Source organism: Drosophila arizonae, chromosome 2 (genome assembly GCF_054131065.1).
Source record: "Drosophila arizonae isolate 15081-1271.41 chromosome 2, UAZ_ARI_1.0, whole genome shotgun sequence".
NCBI classification, from domain to species: domain Eukaryota; kingdom Metazoa; phylum Arthropoda; class Insecta; order Diptera; family Drosophilidae; genus Drosophila; species Drosophila arizonae.
In genome coordinates this window covers 9,117,741-9,135,357 of record NC_142922.1, presented here as the reverse complement: position 1 = coordinate 9,135,357, position 17,617 = coordinate 9,117,741, and the positions used below count along the sequence as shown (strand labels likewise).

Below are 17,617 nucleotides of genomic sequence, written 5' to 3'. Positions count from 1 at the left end.
TTCTTTTAAGTTCCTTTTAAACTTCCTAGAGTAAAAAGATGATGGTACTTCAAAATGTTGTGTTATTATCTTTGATATTTATTTGCAATGTTTTTTTCCAGGGTATTTAGTTTTGCTGTTGTCAAATGCAATTGCTGCTGCGACAACAATAACAATAATGAAAAGCATTTAATGCATTTTGCGCACGCTTAAAGCGAGAAAATTATGTGAATTTTATGAATGTTGTGCATTTAGTAGATTGTTTGTTGTTGCAGTTATTGTTGTTGTTGTTGTTGTTGTAGCACACCTGCGTGCCAAATTAACCGCATCGGTGACAAAAAAAAAAAAAAAACATTAACAACGAAAATATCAACAATGATATTTCAAGTTTAATAAGCGCAAAAATGGGTGGCATTTGATGTGGCCAAGACGCCGCTTGTCTTGGCTTGGCTTGACTTGGCCTGGTAGCTGGAGGGCTGGCGGTGGGTTAGCCTAGGCATTAACATAATGATCTCAATATTTGCACGGCTTTATCACGATCCAGCAGTATTTAATTATACGATTACGACAATATCACGGCAGTTCGCTTCATTTTCTGCCCCACACACACACATTAGACACGCGATCTCATCCCCTCTCTCTCCAACCTCTCTATTGCTCTCTCTCTCTCTCTGCCCCTCTCTCTAGGCTGGGCAGTAAGTAAGTATGAGTAAGCGTACTCCGTGCTGCATTGTTGTTAATGCTGTGATTATTGCAATTGTTGTTGCTTGTCAACCAAACAAACCTCCCCCACTCCGCCCCGCGCCACTCCCTTACACTATGGAAATTGTTCTTAGCAATGATTTCAGCAACTAAAAATACACTCCAAAGACATTTTCGCTGTTTTGTTTTATTTTTCTTATGTGCCAAACGAAACTATTTCATGCTGTGCACCCATTGCAGGTGGCTAAAATAGGCTGGATGGGTTAATGAGCTAACAGGTGTGACAATACGAAGCTATAAACGAAGCAAGATAAGCATCAAGAATTGGGCTAGTTCAATTTGTGGCAAACTGCATATTGGGTATATCGATAATTATCGATTTATGGCAATAACTAATTGTAACTAATTAAAAATATTATATATAGGGATCTCTCACAGCTGTCATTATAGTCGTATACAAACGTATATACTTATATTAAAAGTAAATATCTGTTATTTATTGAATTTAAAGAAAATTCCAGAAATTTGCCTTAGATAAGCTCAGACGCTATTATTACTGCGTCCCCAGGGTATCAGCCAGTTAGTCATACTGAACTAGAGCAATGCTGGTGCCAGCACAGCTCGTTGTGTGAGTGATTGACTCATGGCAAGGGCAGCTCGAAGCCAATCCAAATTCAAATTCAAGTGCAGCCAAAACGAGCGCGTGAGAAATGCAGCAAATCAAATTAGTGCAAAGTTTGCGGCTCGGCTCGGCTCGGCCTGGTCGTACCTATAAATAAGTAAGTGGAGCGCCCCAAACGAATGGCGTGACGGTGCGGCGTGAAGCGATCTGATATAATTGAGCATCAGCTCGCATATGGCATGACAGACCCCTCCTCTTGTCGGTCTTAAACTGCGGACACGACATTTGCCAATTGCCCTTATTATCGCTCTTCAGCTTATAATAATAATCTGTAAACATTGTGTTTAAATATATCAGTGAGCATATTGAAGAAGTGAATAGGGCAGAGGGAGACAGAGAGATGCTAGGGACAGCTTAGCTCTGAGGAGGAGAAAGATCAATTGATTTTTATATCACAATACATATATTGGTAAATCTGTCATATCTATCAGGTAAAATATGTTTCGGTTAATAAAAAGTAAATGTTAAAGTATATTTTACTTAGTCTTAATTAGTAAATATATTATATATAAAACCTGGCAACCCACTTATTATGAGGGCTCACACATTAAAAAAAAAATGTAGCCTCAATATTAAAAGAAAAATAAAAGCCCCCATATTATAAAAATTTTAAGGACTGTAAAATATAGTGCCCCTATATTAAAAACCCTCATGTTGAAATACATTGTCAAGAAAGAAAAGAAAGTGTAGCATATAATAATAACCGTGATGAGTAATCTCAAAAATGGATCAAATCTGTTTGATGTTTCTCAAGTTCAGCTCAAAAACAAATTATAATAATATTTCTAAAATAATATTCTTTCAGAACACCCAAAAAGTAGGCTTTAAATATTTTGAGAATATGCAATGTCAATCTTCAGTTCTGAAACGTGATTTGTCAAGTTACTTTAAGGCTTTCCCAGAGCAGTTAGAATCAATTAAGATGACAATAGGTGCAGAAGAAGAGCCCAAAAAGGTTTACTTCTTTTGCCTTTCATAGCTTAAATAAAGAAACATCTGTGAGTGTTGTTAATTGCATTTATACAGCCCGATGTCTGTCAGCTGGCTGTGTGATCTATGCGGACACTTTTTTTCTGTTCTCTATCTTAGTGGTCCTTGAGCCACTGCCAACAACAACAAAAATAGAAAACAGCTGTCCAAACAGACACTTAAATACAATACACGAAGCGGTTAATGCCATTGGTTTAATTGTTGCAATTAGCAAACAATGCGAAACAGTTGTTAAACCAATTTCCAGAATCGACGGACCATTTGCATTCAGCGTTGTCCGAACAAAAGACTCCGCTGCCAGTGCCGGTCCATTAAATAAAAGACGAAAACTAAAACTACATACTCGATTCGGTCTTTACATATGTAAATATTGACTATAAATGCCGTATATATATAGAGAAAATTAAATCCTTTGCCTGTTGTTTACATTTAACGAAACAAAACTGCTTTGTCTTAACTCAAATATTTGCCATTGATGTGTTAAATTTTTCAAAATTTATTTTTATTGATGATTAGTACTAAATAATTTAAATTTTTTAGTTTTTCTTCCTATTTTTTCATTTTTTTTTTATTATTTCAATATATCATTTACCACTTTTAATGAATTTTTTTGCAGTCTTTAAAATTTGTCTAAACAATGAATTTTCATGTTTTGTTAGTTTTTCTGGGTGTTTTTTTTTTGTGTTTCGTAATTTTTTTTTCATATAAATTTCATTTTCTAATTTTTATGTTGCTCTGAAAATTGTATTTTCTAGAAATTTTATTTAAAATGAATGCCACAAATATTCGGTTTCTAGAACTAGGTAGCTTTACGTTTCATTTGGATTCTTTTTTGTAATTTTATTTTTTTTTAATACCTTCTTGCTAGATAAATTGCAATAGATGTACCAATTCATATACAACTGATGCGACGATGACAACAATCAGATTTCATTTCAAAATTTAACATTTTTTTTTTTTAGTTTTTCACTTGCGGTTATTGTTTTTTTTGTTTTGAATATTAAAAAATATATATGGAAAAATTGTACACTGATATTGAGGTATTGGAAAAAATCGGCGTATATGTATATATATATACAATATAAATATATATATATATATATATATAGGTCAAATATATACAGGCTTCAATATACATATATATAATATTTATATATATGTGTGAAGTAAGGTATATATTATATATTTGTTATGTAACTTTGACATGCAAAAAATGGCTTGCGCTTGGTGCTGTTAGTGGGAAAATTCACATTTAAAAATTGTTGCTACCAAAAATTTGGGTTTTCTTTTGTTGTTTTTGGTTTTGGTATCTTGTTCCTATATAGAGCAACATAGGCAATAACAGGTGCAATTTTTACTACGTACAAATTGTTATACGAAAAAGCTTACAAATTATTTCGTTTCATAATTGCTTGCGATTTTTCTGTATGTGTTTATGTATTTACTATATAAAAATACAATATATATATATTTATTAAAAGTCACAATTGTTTTTTTTATTTTTTTTCATCAATTTTGCTGCGTGCATACAGCAAAAATGACATTACAATTTGTTTACAGCGTTCCTAAAAAGTCAAGATCTGGAATACTAATGTTATTTGGATTTGTTTTCTTTTTATAATTCTGAAAATGGCTGAGCAAATTAATAAAGGTTCTGTTGATAATACATACGTACACATAAACACTCACTCACACACATACACACACACACACGCATACCACATGAAAATGGAAGTGGAGTAGAAAATACTTAATTATACAAGTAGCTTTGAAACGTGTCTGAGATTAACGCTTAGCTGTGCCATCTGATTCTGACATGTTTGCAAAATACATTTAAATTTATTTAAATAGCCCGCCCGAGTCTATGTAACAAAGTGCATAAGCATTCATGTATCATACGATCACACACAATCATGCCATAGTTGTTGGGCTTAATATGTTATAAATTGCAAATTATTTACTAGCTAGTATGTTATTTTCCATTTAGTATAGTATGTTTTACATTTATGGATATTAGACTAACGAGGATTTAGGTAAATGCATAAAATAATATCGTGACAATTTTAATAAGTATGCAAAATTTTTATTGCGCCTAGGGGCAAAAAATCGAAATGGAGACTTAGACATCGAGTTGGCATTCAATGCACACTCGCCGCTCACACACACACACACACATACACACTCATACTCATACTGACACAATCACACACATCAAGAGAGGCAGACACACGCACACAGAGTTTTTACAATTCATGCATACACTTTAGGCTTATAGTTGGTTGTTTTTGTTTTTCTTTTGGAATAAGAGCTAATAAATATACAATGCTAAAAATTTCAAGCACTTTTGCTATTTCTTTTTGTTTTGTCATCTGTAAATCCTTTTAAAGCTTTTTTGCGCCCAGTTTCAATGGGCCAGTTGCACGTTGCGCTCGTCGCGCCTCCAGTTCCCGCTGACGCTGCAGCTTCTTCTCCTCTCGTTTGCGGCGCGCTTCGTCCAGTTTACTGTTACCTGTGATAAAAAAGATATGATGATGTTAGTTAAGCACGTTGCTAGGTTTATATTCTAGTTCGAACCCACCTAAACCGGGTTCGTCTAGAGGTTCAAATTCGCCGTCGGCCCAGGAGTCGCTGTTCCAATTGGCATTATGCGTTGAGTTATTCAAATGTGATGTTGGCGGGCTGATGTTATTGCAATTGGTCAATGCGCCCGGCGTTGTTGGTGAAGTGTTGGCGCTGCTCGAAAGATTTGCCAGTTCCTTTGGTCGCAGTTGCTGACGCGATGGCGATAAGGTGTTGTGTGAATTGAGTTTGGCCAACGGCTCGATAAGATCGTTTAGCTCATGCTGCTGCAGTTGCTGTTGATGTTGGTGTGGCAACAGCGGTCGCTGCTGTTGCTGGCTAGATGATGTCGTTGAAGATATCGATTGTCTGGCCAGCTGCTGCTGTTGTTGCTCCTGTTCCGCCTGCTCCTCCTCCTCGCACTATGAAAGTGTGTTACGATATTAATTTCATTTCACAATATTTATAATTTGTTGCATTAGCTTACTGGATCCTCTTCCAAGCTACCCCATTCCTCATTGTCCCAGCCATCGCGCACTTCACTCAGTGGATTGGTCGTTATCAGTTGACCATTATTGGAGCTAGCTGCAAGCGGACTGCTTGGATCCTGTGAAGTCTACACAAAGAATTTATATATAATAAAGCTTTGAGTATTTTGCAAATTAAATTTACATCCATTTCTCCCCAGTTCTCATTATCCCAATCGTTGTTGCCATAATCAGAGGCTGAGGCGGAGGTATCGTTACTTTCGTGCTCCAAGGATGTCATGGATGTAACGCTACTTGTAGTGGTCGACAGGCTGCTACTCGATGGTTGTTCTGTTCCAAATAAATTACATATTACTACTTCTATTTGAGTTTTGTTCTATGTAAAACTTACCCAACGACGCTGGCTTCGATAGATTCCGCCCTGTTAATGGCGGTCTGGGTCTGGACGAATCGCTTTGACTGCGATAGAACTTGGCTGTCACGGCTGTAACTGCCCAGCCCGCCCATGTGGCTGCAGCATTGCCAATTGAAGGCGTTGCGGTGTGAACATCCGCTTCTGCAATTCAATGCGTTAGCTTCTCATTTCAATTTGTGTTATGTATCCAACTTCTTACCCATTGTTTCACGCAGACTGGGATCCTCGGAGACCTTCTCCAATTTGCCCAAAAATCCGCGTATTGTTTTAAAGGCCGGATCGCGTACAGTTTTCTCTGGATCAACACTCAGAGAACACAGCGATGGTAAGACACGATTGGCCACCTCACTAAGCAAAAAGTATTGTTGAGTGGCTGCCAGCGCCAAAACACCAGCAACACGTGCTGGCGGAAAGGGATCGCGCATGGCACGTATAAAGGCTGAGACGAGAACACGTTGGCGCACCTGCGGATGCAGATGTGGCGCAATCTTGCCCAGGCAAACTGTTGTATTGGTACGTATGCCGCCCTGATCGTCGCGTGCTTGTAGTCGAGCGAAATGGCGCAATACCTCCACATTGAGATTGTTGTAGTTCAGCTTAGGCGCTAGGTGAATAATGGATTTGACCGTCTGCTCGCGTATGGTGGCGTTGGTGTCCAGAAAGCCATGCGCTACTTGTGGAAATATTTGCTCATTTACCACCGGCGGTTGCAAATGCGCAATAAACAGATCCAATTGCTGCAGCAGACGAGAACGGGTCACGCGATCCGTGGAGGCAAAGAGCTTCACTACACAGGGCACAATACGTTTCTGATACTCTACTTCGTCCAGCAGCTTCCCAAGCTAAATATAGATGTGAAACAAATTGTTAATGCCCTGTTTATATATAGTTATATGTATGGTTACTCTACCTTGAACATGGGCGCCAGTACTGCTGAGCCAGCATCGCCGTATTCGTAAGCTGTTATCAGTTGTGGAAGTATTTTGTGTTTACAAACGTTATCTGGAAAGTTTTCCAGATGCGTGGTCAGCCCGCTAAAGAAACGATTCTTTTCCGCTTTGTCTTTGATTTGAATTTCTTCAAGAAAGAGCAGTGTGTCCACCAAATCGTTTTTAAAGAACCCGCCTGGTTTGCGACAGCGCGTTATAATATCAGCTGGATTGGGCCGGTTTGAAGGCGATGCACCAACGAGCTCGCAGTATAGAGATTGCAGTGATTTGGGTATGTGTTCGATGTCCTTGAGATTGGATCGCTGCTTTAGCACGCCGTTAAAGGCCTCCCAAACGAGACATCCCAGACCCCACATGTCGACAGAGCTGTTGAAACGAGATTTATGGAATTAAGTATGTGATGGAACATAAATATATATGCGGTGTATACCACTTGGTAGCAGCCTTGAGTTTAGTCGGATCATTCTTCTCCGGCGCATCATAGACCTCTAGCGTTACGGGTATTTTCGCGGGCGGCATGGGATTACCATCAGCAGCAGAGACATACTCCAGGCTGCCCAGCTTCCATTCGCCGGAAGAATTGACGAAGACCGACCATGCAGAGACATTGTTGTGCCGCAAATTTCCATCGTTATTGAGAAAGGAGAGAGCACGCTGTAGATATATGAAAGATGTATAATTATATGAGTGCAAATATGCTCATTATTTGACTTGCCGTAATTTGAAAGATGCCCCAAGCCAGATAGAGGCCCTTTTGTACATTGTCTGTGGCTAGTTTGGTGAAATATGTGCCCAGTGGTTCCACGGCCTCGGTGGCCACATATAGCATCTTATCCGTTTCCAGTGAGTCTAGATATTGCAGTATACTGGGATGACGCAACGTTTTAAGGCGTTTTAGTGCCGCCTTGGCCAGTTCACTTTTCGTCTCGGATCCACTTCGTATATCATAAACAAAGACGGAGACCTCCTCTAGGGTGCCTTTGCGTTTGGCCTTGTGCAGCGTCCATATGGAATAGTTATCAAAGCCAGCAACGGGTTCGCCAATGTCATACGGAAAGTCTTTGGAGGAGTCGCGCGAGAAGAACGACCACATCATGTGTTTTGCTCGACGGCTCAATATTTTGTTACGTCCGACAAACACACAAAATGCGACAACACAGACACCCACACACACACACGCGCGCACACACACAGCTGTTGCTGTCTGTGTTTCTGTTGACTATTGTTTAAGGCAGTAGAAGAGAGGCGCTGCCGAGAGAGATAGAGATGTTAACGTTAATGCGTGTGCACCACCACCACCATCAAAACTATTGCCAGCTACATACTTTTCAGACGTTTGCATTTATCGTATTCCTTTTGTTTTTTTTTTATGCCAGCTGTTAGCGTGTTGGATACTTGTACTTATGATTTATCTACGCATTCATGAATCTTATCATCGACTCGGCTGACTTCGACTTTTGTTGTTGGCTTCCTCTATGCACAGCAACAATTTTTCAACATACTCTTGTGTTTTGCAAGTCGTGTGGTATTTGGGCTTAATGAAAAATTAAAGACTAACGCATTTATATTTGCACTATATTACATTATTAACTACTGCGTTGTGTCTAATGTGTATCAATTGCTTAATTATTTCTAAACTTTTTCCCGAGTACGTCAGCTTTTTGCTTCTTCTTGCTTTTGGTTACTTTAGTGATGACACGCGAGCTGAGGGGCACACAATCGAATATATGAGCAGCTGACTTGGCGCAATGTTATCGATTGAATAATTAATATTCATATAAAATTAAAACTAATTATCTGATTAATTAAAAATATAATTGATATAAATAAATCTATAACAATAATTTATCTACTAATATGTGACTAAAATTTCGATTCGTTTTTAATATTGAAGGGTTAAGTGCTTGCAATTCAGAGCAGTTGCTGACATTCACAGCCAAACACTTGACAGTTGCTTAGTCTGGCAATACCGCCCTGTGTTATAACATTCGTCTCGCTGCCAACTTCACGCAGGTAAATTTTCGCTGTACGTTCAGGCAATATTTGTGCTAATTTCTTGTGCAGGAACTTCAACAGCTCACAGGATGATGATGCAACGTACTACGCTTTTGCTGCCAATGGCTGTTGAAGCCACCAATGTTGCCCAACAGCAACGTGGTATGGCCACATTGAAGCATATTTCCATGCGCCTCAAATCCGTAAAGAACATCCAAAAAATTACGCAATCAATGAAAATGGTGTCCGCGGCCAAGTACTCCCGTGCCGAGCGTGATTTAAAGGCAGCGCGTCCCTATGGCATTGGTGCTCAACAATTCTTTGATAAGACCGAAGTGCAGGCTGATGGAGCTGTCGAGCCCAAGAAGCTGCTTATTGCCGTAACTTCGGATCGTGGCCTCTGCGGTGCCGTGCATACCGGTGTTGCACGTCTCATCCGTGGCGAGCTGCAGAAGGATGATTCTAACACCATGGTGTTCTGCGTTGGCGACAAGTCGCGTGCCATTCTGTCCCGTTTGTACGGTAAGAACATCCTGATGGTGGCCAACGAAGTGGGCCGTCTGCCACCTACTTTCCTGGATGCATCCAAGATTGCGCATGAGGTATTGTCGACCGGGTACGATTATACCGAGGGCAAGATCGTGTACAACCAGTTCAAGTCTGTTGTCTCGTACAAGTGCTCCACGTTGCCCATCTACAGTGGCCCCACTGTGGAGAAGTCGGAGAAGTTGGCCGTTTACGATTCGCTCGACAGCGATGTCATCAAGAGCTATCTGGAGTTCTCTCTGGCCTCGCTCATCTTCTACACCATGAAGGAGGGCGCTTGCTCTGAGCAATCGTCCCGTATGACTGCCATGGACAATGCCTCGAAGAACGCCGGTGAAATGATTGAGAAGCTGACCCTCACATTCAACCGCACCCGACAGGCTGTCATCACTCGCGAGTTGATTGAAATCATCTCTGGTGCCGCTGCCCTGACATAAGAAGTGTACTCGTAACACACTCCAGTTTGAGCCGCAGCTTTAGCTTGAACGATTTCATCAAACCTAATTCAAACATTACGAAGATTCGAAAACGCCATTGCTGCGTGTTAAATGATATAAAACTTATAATTATCTGAGATAAAAACCAGAATAAATAGCGTGGAACGAAAAAATCGAATTTTGGTTAGAATAAGTAATAGTTTGGTATTTTTTTTGTTTGTTAATTTTTTCCCTTACGAAATTCTTTGTTTAATTCCTATATTTACTCGGCTAGTAGCCTATTTTCATTTGTTTCCAAGTATGGCTTGGAGACTTTTAAGTAACTAACCTATAATTTAATATATTAATACAGCATTCTCCGATATCTCAGAAAGTGGTACAAGGACGTTGCGGACAAAGTTGTATACTAGATAACGCCATCTTCATTATTGTTTTGAAAATAGGTGTTAAATGTATTTTAGATAACTTCAAAAACCACAATTACAATTAACTTGTTGCTTAAAAGCTATGGAATCGTGCTGAACACGTTAAGGCTCGATCAGAAATCTGATTAGACTGGCCGTTTTGTTCCTTAACTAATTTTAGCACATATTCTGCAGAACATTCAATATGTAAGCGCCAATGTCTTCATCCTGGTTAGTCCAAGTAATTAGTATAGTCTTTTGCTTGGGATCTTTTTCGTCCTCCTCCACATTGATCTCAACGGTCTCTACGGTTATAATGCCGCTCTCCTGTAGCATTACGTTCCAGCCAATCAGCTTCTCTTCCAACAGCGTTTTCAGCTTCTCGCTGGTGCGCAACTTTGGTCCTGGATCATCCATTTTGACCTTTGATGTGAAACGCATCACATGTCTATTAATGCCAATCTCTTTGAGGGCATCAGTCAGATTTTGTAGCATAATGCGATTGTCTTTCATCACCAGGACGCCGTGTATGAGGCGACGACGCTTTGGATCCGGTGGCTGAGCATTGTAGGTGCGGGCCTCCGCCTTCAGCAACGAAATCGAGGCATCCACGGGTATTTTGACGGGCGTAGAGATTACACAGGTCTCACCATTGGCTGGCATATATGTTTCCAAATTAAACTCGTCTCGAATTTTGGCTCGCAGGAATTTCATCTTCTCAGCTTCGCCGTGGACAAGCATTACGTGTTTGGGCTCACAGTTCTGGATGAGCTGCATTATACCTAAAATGAATATAAGACTTATTTGATGCAATCTGGACGTATCTATTAATATTACCCTTGGCATCGGCATGAGCCGAAAAGCTCATGTACTCCACGGCCATTTTGACCTCTATGATCTGACGATTCTCGCATTCGACTTTTTTGGCACCACCTAGAATCTTGTTGCCCACTGTGCCCTGCACACAGTAGCCGGGCATTATGACCATATTGTTCTCATTCGGTGCCCATTTCTTAAAGATTTGTAACGAGAGACCGGCGTGCAACATGCCTGGGGTGGCAAAGACAACCATTGCACCTGGATTATCAATGTATGCCTTGTCGAAGGGCTTTATGTGTTTGAAATCAAACATATTTCGGTGTACAAACGTTTTGCGGATCTTTTGATTCGTCCAAGTGATGAACATTTTGTAGTATGTATTCGCCTTCTCAGTGAGACCCAGTGCAAAATAGATGGGATATTTCAGATTCATGCGTTCCCAATATGTTTCTAGCAGAATGCAAAGCTCCTGCGCTCGTCCCAATGCAAAGACTGGTATCAAGACTTTTCCTCCTTTTAAAACGCATTCGTGTACTTTTTTAAGGAAATCTCGTTCCCTACAGCGTTTGGAATCTCGTATTGTTGTGGCGTATGTGCTCTCCGTTATAAGCAAATCCGGTCGGCATTTGTCAATCCAGGCCGCGCCTAAGTGCCGATCCGGAGTCATATTGTAATCGCCGGTATAGACAACACTTTGGGAGCCAACTTTGATCCAAAACATTGCGGCGCCAAGCACATGGCCTGCATAGTAGGCCTTAATCTCTAGATCTGTGTCCACCATCATGCTCTGATGTAATGTGACGGGTATTACCTTCTTCATGCAATCTTTGATCATTTGTGTTGTAAAGAAATTCGATTCGCCTTTGCGTTCAACAGCCACTTTTCGCATATCTTCCAGTAGAATGGGTGCAATAGCCTTGGTCGGATGAGTCATGTATATGGGACCAGTGTAGCCCACTATCTCCGACATATAGGGCAGAGCGCCACAGTGATCTAAGTATATATATGTGATTAAATACAAGTGCTATTGGGAGCTTGATAGAAATTAATTACTGCTCACCAAGATGAAAGTGTGATATGATCACGCAATCAATGTGACTGGTAATTGGTCCTTCGGGCACAATGTATGAAAAGTCTGGGAAGCGTCTTTCATCATTGTAGCCCATATGCATGCCGCAGTCAAGCATTATGTTTTTACCGCCCATTGACAGTAGTAGACAGCTGCGGCCTACATCCTGACCGGCGCCTAATGGTGTTATTTTAATATCCGGCATTGTGTGTGCGAGTACTCGAAAAATTCTAATGCAATGGAGATTTTGTTAACGCCACCGGCCATCTGTTTTCCTCGATTGGTGATAATACAGCGCTGCCACTTTTGCCACAGATGTTGATGCATATGAGGAGCATGTTGATGCATGAGTGAGGAGTTATTCTGTTAAAGCTATAGCAAAATATTCGTTATGTTATGCTCGCTGTTGATAACATTGGTTATGTTAGTGTTCAATTCAGTTTTATTGTTCAACAATTCAGTCCAAACGGAGAGGTTTGCGGTCCATACAATTTTCTCAAAATGCCTGATACGCTGGAGGATGCGGGTCCTTCCACGGTATCGCTACGAATCTGTATGGAAGGCCATGCCAACGCCTTGGCCTTAAACAAGGAGCATAATCAAATTGCAGTTGCCGGACGTAGCTGTAAGTAAAACCCCATTCCTGAGCTTCTATTTCTGAGATTAACGAAAAGTTTCCTCCCAGTGCTCAAAGTCTATTCGATTGACGCTGAAAGCTTCACGGAGGTGTGCAACATGCGAGTCGGCAAAAATCAAAATCTCAGCTATTCCTCTAATGATGTTGCTTGGAGCACATTGGATAGCAATATTTTGGCCACGGCAGCCACCAATGGTGTTGTCTCCGTTTGGGATCTTTCCAAGTTTGGACGGCAAAAGCAGCTGCTCGTTTACAATGAGCACGAGCGCACCGCTCACACAGTTACGTTTCATAGCACAGAAGGGAATATTTTGATATCTGGCTCACAGGATGGCACCATCAAGTGCTTCGACATACGCTTCGATACGTCCGTGAACACATATTTCAGCAACTCGGAGTCCGTTCGCGATCTCAAGTTCTCACCGCACTCGCCGAATGTATTTTCCGCCGTATCAGAGAATGGAACCGTTCAGTTGTGGGACATGCGTAAGTGGGACAAGTGCATGGTTCAGTTCACGGCGCACAGTGGACCCATCTACACCTGCGATTGGCATCCTACACGCAATTGGCTGGCTACCGGCAGCCGGGATAAGCAAATCAAGGTGTGGAATATGGACGGACGTGCTAGTTTGGAGTACACCATACATACGATCGCCGTAGTTGGCCGTGTTAAATGGCGGCCTGAGCGAACGTAAGCTAATAAGATATTAATTGATTAGCAGTCTTATAATAATAATTATCGGCAGCTATCACATAGCCAGCTGCGCCCTTGTGGTGGACTACAGCATACACGTGTGGGATATACGGCGTCCCTATATACCCTTTGCCTCCTTTAATGACCACACAAACGTCACAACGGACATTGCATGGCAGGGCAGTGATTCGCATTGCTTGCTCTCTACAAGCAAGGATTCCAGCATATATAAGCACGCATTCAAGGATGCTACACGTCCGGCTTTGAAGGCCAATGCACAGGGCGCCAGCTTGGGCAGACATGGGGACATCTCATTTGCCAATAAAATAAAGGAATATGCAATTAAGTCGAGTGGCTTATCCAATACCAAGAGTACCAACTTTATGTGAGTTTAAGCATACAGAAACATTATCTATAATAACATGTATTGATCTTTATAGAAGTCGCCGTAAATCAAATATGCCCGGCAACATTCAATTCCATCTGGACCATTCCAAGATGTATATGTTTATGCTCAAAAATGTGGTAATAACGAACAGAAAATTTGAATATATAAGCTTCATTTTAATATTGAAAATGGCCCTATATAGAACATGGCCTCAGGCTCTGAATTTCCCGCACACGATACTACTACAGAGCTGCGGGTGCATGAAGTCTTCATTGGGTGTGCCCGGGAACTGCTGCTGAGCGGCAGGAAACTAGCCGAGCTGTGCGAACACAACGCAGAAGTCTCCCGGAAATACGGAAAATATAATGTAAGAAATATCAATGACGTTAGTGAACCTTCGATGATGAAAAAGATCAATTTCATATCAATCAATCCTATGTTTACCTAAGCAAACTGTTGTACTTTCAGGCTACCACACTATGGAACTTCATTAAACTCTTCTATGGCACCAAACACTTTGAGCCGCCCTTCGAGCATCGCTCCTCGTTCTCCAATCAAAAGAATCCCATTTCCTTGCGTCGTGCTGCACAAGTGGCCAGCGATTGGACGCCACACGATCAGGGTCAGGAGATGAATGGGAATAGCCAAGAGACACAGCTGGAAGCAGTCGATGTCAATGAGGATGGAGATGAGCTGGCTGTCGGTGGCAAACAAAATCCGCCGCCAACCAGTTCGGTGATACTCTCTGAAACGCAAATCATTAGTGAGATTACGTTTGACAACTTTGAGCTGTTGCGCAACGGGTTTATTTATGTCGGACCCGCGGACTTAACAAAAGCTCTGGCATTACCGGACACGGCGTTGCATCATGATGTACAAGCAGTTCGTTCACAGCTGGATCTCAAGGCATCCGAACATGAAAAGTCCCCGGTGAGAAAGGAATTCCTCGTTGAATGGAAACCTTAATAAATATTTTTCCGAATTTGTTAGCCACCCCAAGTTCCGAGCATATTGAAGGTGAGCCACGTGCCTCCCATACCCATGTGGGAGCCACATCAATTCGTGGTAGACGCCCTGATGCTTCAGAACGATGTTGGCGATGTGCAAACCGCTCTGACCATATTAATTGTTATGGGCGAGGCACGCCAGCTGCTGCCCATTGAAGATGTCGTGGTGGTAAGTCTGTCAAGTGAGTTGTATTCGCATTCAGCATCAAGTTATAATTACTCTCTGATAGGAGCACTGGTTTCACACCTACGTGGATCAGTTGCATCGCTACGAGCTCTGGAACGAGGCCTGTGAGGTGATCAATCGCGCCTGGGTGCGCTCCGTGCGGCAATTGAACCAACAGTCAACGGTCATGCCAACCAACTGCGGCGAATGTGGCCGAGCGCTGGGCGGCGCTGTGGGCTGGTACTGTGACAAATGCAAGTCTATGCAGTCGGCTAAGTGCACCGTCTGTAATCTAATTGTGCGTGGCGTGTATGCTTGGTGTCAGGGCTGCTCCCATGGCGGTCATATCGACCATTTGCAGCAGTACTTTGCCAAGCACTCGAAGTGCCCCAAGTGTGGACACTTGTGCGCGTTTTCCTGACACCCAGACGAGCCCTACACTTAAGCCGAATTGTCAGCGCAGCTAAAGTTGCGCTGGATGAGTGTTCAAATGTGATGAAAAAATTAAACATAATATTTTACAAATAGTGCCCAAAGGTTGTCTAGCAGCAAATATTGTTTAAGTGCCGTCGAATATTTAAAGAATTGTACATAAAGAGCTGTTGGCATTACTTGTTTATTATTAATTATATTTATATATACTTTTTGTAAAAAATGATGGCTACTTGATGAACGTGCTCTTGAAGGGCATTATAACAACGACCTTATTATATTTAAACAAAAAACGGGCGCCGCCCACATTCAGTAGCAGAAAGGAGAGAAAAAATTGTAAAATTGTGAGTTCTGTAAGAATTTGAAAAATATATTGAGCACAACCAATTACGGTTGTCTAAGCCATGTATTAACTACTTGTATGCCATTGTGGTGTAAACCACAATGACACCACCGCCTGCCAGCGCTGTCCAAAAATCCACGCGCCAAGCGCAATGAAATTTTTGCAATTGATTATGTTCAAATAAATGCAACAAATGGAGAAATTGATAGCTTTTACGGATGTGTCCATTTGATGACGTGTTTACATTGCGCCTCGCGCAGTTCGTCGCTTTAGATGGGTGATGATCTATAGCTTGGATTTTGGAGCAGCGTTGGCGGCTAATTGTCAAGAGGCAAAATCGAGGCTCACAGTTTGGTAAGCATCGCCTGCCGCGCCAGTGGCAGCCGAAGTGGAGTTACGCTTCAACGTTGGCGTATCCTCGTCGTAGCGTATGGTCATAGAATTTGAGTTTCCGGGTATGAGAGCATAGCCCAGAGATTCATAGAATTTGATGAGCTTGTCCTTGCAGTCGAGCGACATTTTGTAGCAGCCAAGGTGCTCGGCTAGCAGCGACACGGTGACAACAATGCTGTCGACGAAACGGAAGTTATAGCAGAAGTACATATAAACACTTTAATGTTGCTCAACTCACAGCTTGCCCAGCTGCTTGCCACGATACGTGTCATTCACCACTACATCCTCAAGACGTCCGCGCTGCAATGAGAGGTAGTATGTATTCCCTGATATTTCAGATAGGAATTTCACCTACCACTGCACAATTGTGTATAAACTTGCGCTCAATGATGAGTGAGGCAGCACCAATTATCTCGCCCTTCCGTGTATCCTCAATGACCGTTACATAGTAATCACCGCTGGCCTTCATCTGCGAGAAGCGTGCTGAGAATCGACGAATTAAGAACTGTTGCAGTACGTTGAAAAGACATTCACTTACTCAGAAATTGTGTGCGTGTTATATTGCCCACATTCGTGAGCTGAGAGAGTAGCTGCAGAAAGCCGCGATCATAGTCCGTATCCTTTAATGGGCGCACCCGCAGCCACGACTCTCCCGGATTGGCAGCCGAGATGAAAGGCTGAAATTTAGCTGGACTGCGATGAAAGTCAAGCTTCAGCAGCACGTTCGGATCGTACAGATACGTCTCTTGCTGCAATCAGTGAATGCCGATTATTAATTAGTATATATGTATATGTTGTAATGGCATTTGATTAAACGTCTACCGTATATTGCACCATTTTGCGTCGTCTACTAAAAAGACCAACGTCAGCACTTGATAAGCCAACACAGTCACAGAATAGCGGCTGAAGTTGTTAGCAGGAATGGTAACTGCCAACTGGTTTCATACATTGCTGTCGCTTTCGTTGGTCGTTGGCTGGACTGGTTTTTGCCCAACATGTTTTCGAAACGTTACCGCAAACCGGTAAAATGTGTAGTCTTTCTTATACACTATAATTGAAGGAATCGGGTACTTATACTTATCATGGACACAAACAGTCGAGCCTGTCAGCCTGCCTCAATGCTTAGCAGTGTGACAGTTTGCGAGAGTAAAAAGAAGAAGCAGATAATCCAAAGGCATATGATAAGACCTACTACATAAATTCACACACACATGTTCACATATGTATTTGTAATTGTCCGTTTGAGAAAGTCTTCAAGTGCGAATAGTTTTAAAGTCCCTGTGTGAACACAATGAATTCATACAAATGTATGTAAGAAAGTATGTAGTAATATTTTCAATTATTTTGTATATATATGAATATATATATATACATTTAAATTAAAAAAATATGTTTCAGTGTATTTAATCTTCGCCTAACCGAGCACAATCGATCTGGCTAGTTATTGATTGAGGTGTGTGTGTTTCTTTTGCTATGAACAGGATTACATTAGCAAAACAATTCAAGGTCGTATCGGGCTGTT

The 17,617-nt window shown here is 41.5% G+C and overlaps 5 protein-coding genes across 6 annotated transcripts; 2 read left to right on the top strand and 3 right to left on the bottom strand.

Moving 5' to 3' along the window:
• Window positions 1–3,819: 3,819 nt before the first annotated feature.
• Window positions 3,820–8,578, bottom strand: yata (N-terminal kinase-like protein yata). The gene is made up of 10 exons (XM_018011121.2): window positions 8,091–8,578; window positions 7,481–8,013; window positions 7,196–7,419; window positions 6,726–7,131; window positions 6,015–6,657; window positions 5,792–5,956; window positions 5,585–5,730; window positions 5,400–5,528; window positions 4,932–5,334; window positions 3,820–4,862 (listed from the first exon to the last, which is right to left on the bottom strand). Exons 2-10 carry the CDS (start codon window positions 7,859–7,861, stop codon window positions 4,735–4,737), a joined length of 2,625 nt encoding a protein of 874 aa, XP_017866610.1. The 5' UTR covers window positions 7,862–8,013; window positions 8,091–8,578; the 3' UTR covers window positions 3,820–4,734.
• A 60-nt stretch (window positions 8,579–8,638) lies between these two features.
• Window positions 8,639–9,916, top strand: ATPsyngamma (ATP synthase, gamma subunit). The gene is made up of 2 exons (XM_089464865.1): window positions 8,639–8,778; window positions 8,830–9,916. The coding sequence occupies exon 2, from the start codon at window positions 8,850–8,852 to the stop codon at window positions 9,741–9,743; it is 894 nt and encodes a 297-aa protein (XP_089320991.1). The 5' UTR covers window positions 8,639–8,778; window positions 8,830–8,849; the 3' UTR covers window positions 9,744–9,916.
• A 252-nt stretch (window positions 9,917–10,168) lies between these two features.
• Window positions 10,169–12,368, bottom strand: IntS11 (integrator complex subunit 11). The gene is made up of 3 exons (XM_018011147.2): window positions 12,027–12,368; window positions 10,985–11,959; window positions 10,169–10,929 (listed from the first exon to the last, which is right to left on the bottom strand). The coding sequence occupies exons 1-3, from the start codon at window positions 12,238–12,240 to the stop codon at window positions 10,325–10,327; spliced, it is 1,794 nt and encodes a 597-aa protein (XP_017866636.1). The 5' UTR covers window positions 12,241–12,368; the 3' UTR covers window positions 10,169–10,324.
• A 58-nt stretch (window positions 12,369–12,426) lies between these two features.
• Window positions 12,427–15,768, top strand: Wdr24 (WD repeat domain 24). 2 transcript variants are annotated; one of them, XM_089463940.1, is made up of 8 exons: window positions 12,427–12,660; window positions 12,721–13,363; window positions 13,419–13,751; window positions 13,810–13,891; window positions 13,957–14,121; window positions 14,223–14,684; window positions 14,745–14,930; window positions 14,992–15,768. In XM_089463940.1, exons 1-8 carry the CDS (start codon window positions 12,432–12,434, stop codon window positions 15,346–15,348), a joined length of 2,457 nt encoding a protein of 818 aa, XP_089320066.1. In that variant the 5' UTR covers window positions 12,427–12,431; the 3' UTR covers window positions 15,349–15,768. The 2 variants fall into 2 exon arrangements, with proteins under 2 accessions (XP_089320066.1, XP_017866623.2); XM_018011134.2 differs by having other exon boundaries at window positions 12,428–12,660; window positions 13,807–13,891.
• Gnpnat (glucosamine 6-phosphate N-acetyltransferase) lies at window positions 15,528–17,328 on the bottom strand. Its single transcript, XM_089465071.1, has 6 exons — window positions 16,918–17,328; window positions 16,634–16,844; window positions 16,451–16,578; window positions 16,334–16,395; window positions 16,051–16,270; window positions 15,528–15,630 (listed from the first exon to the last, which is right to left on the bottom strand). Exons 1-6 carry the CDS (start codon window positions 16,930–16,932, stop codon window positions 15,589–15,591), a joined length of 678 nt encoding a protein of 225 aa, XP_089321197.1. The 5' UTR covers window positions 16,933–17,328; the 3' UTR covers window positions 15,528–15,588.
• Window positions 17,329–17,617: the final 289 nt, after the last annotated feature.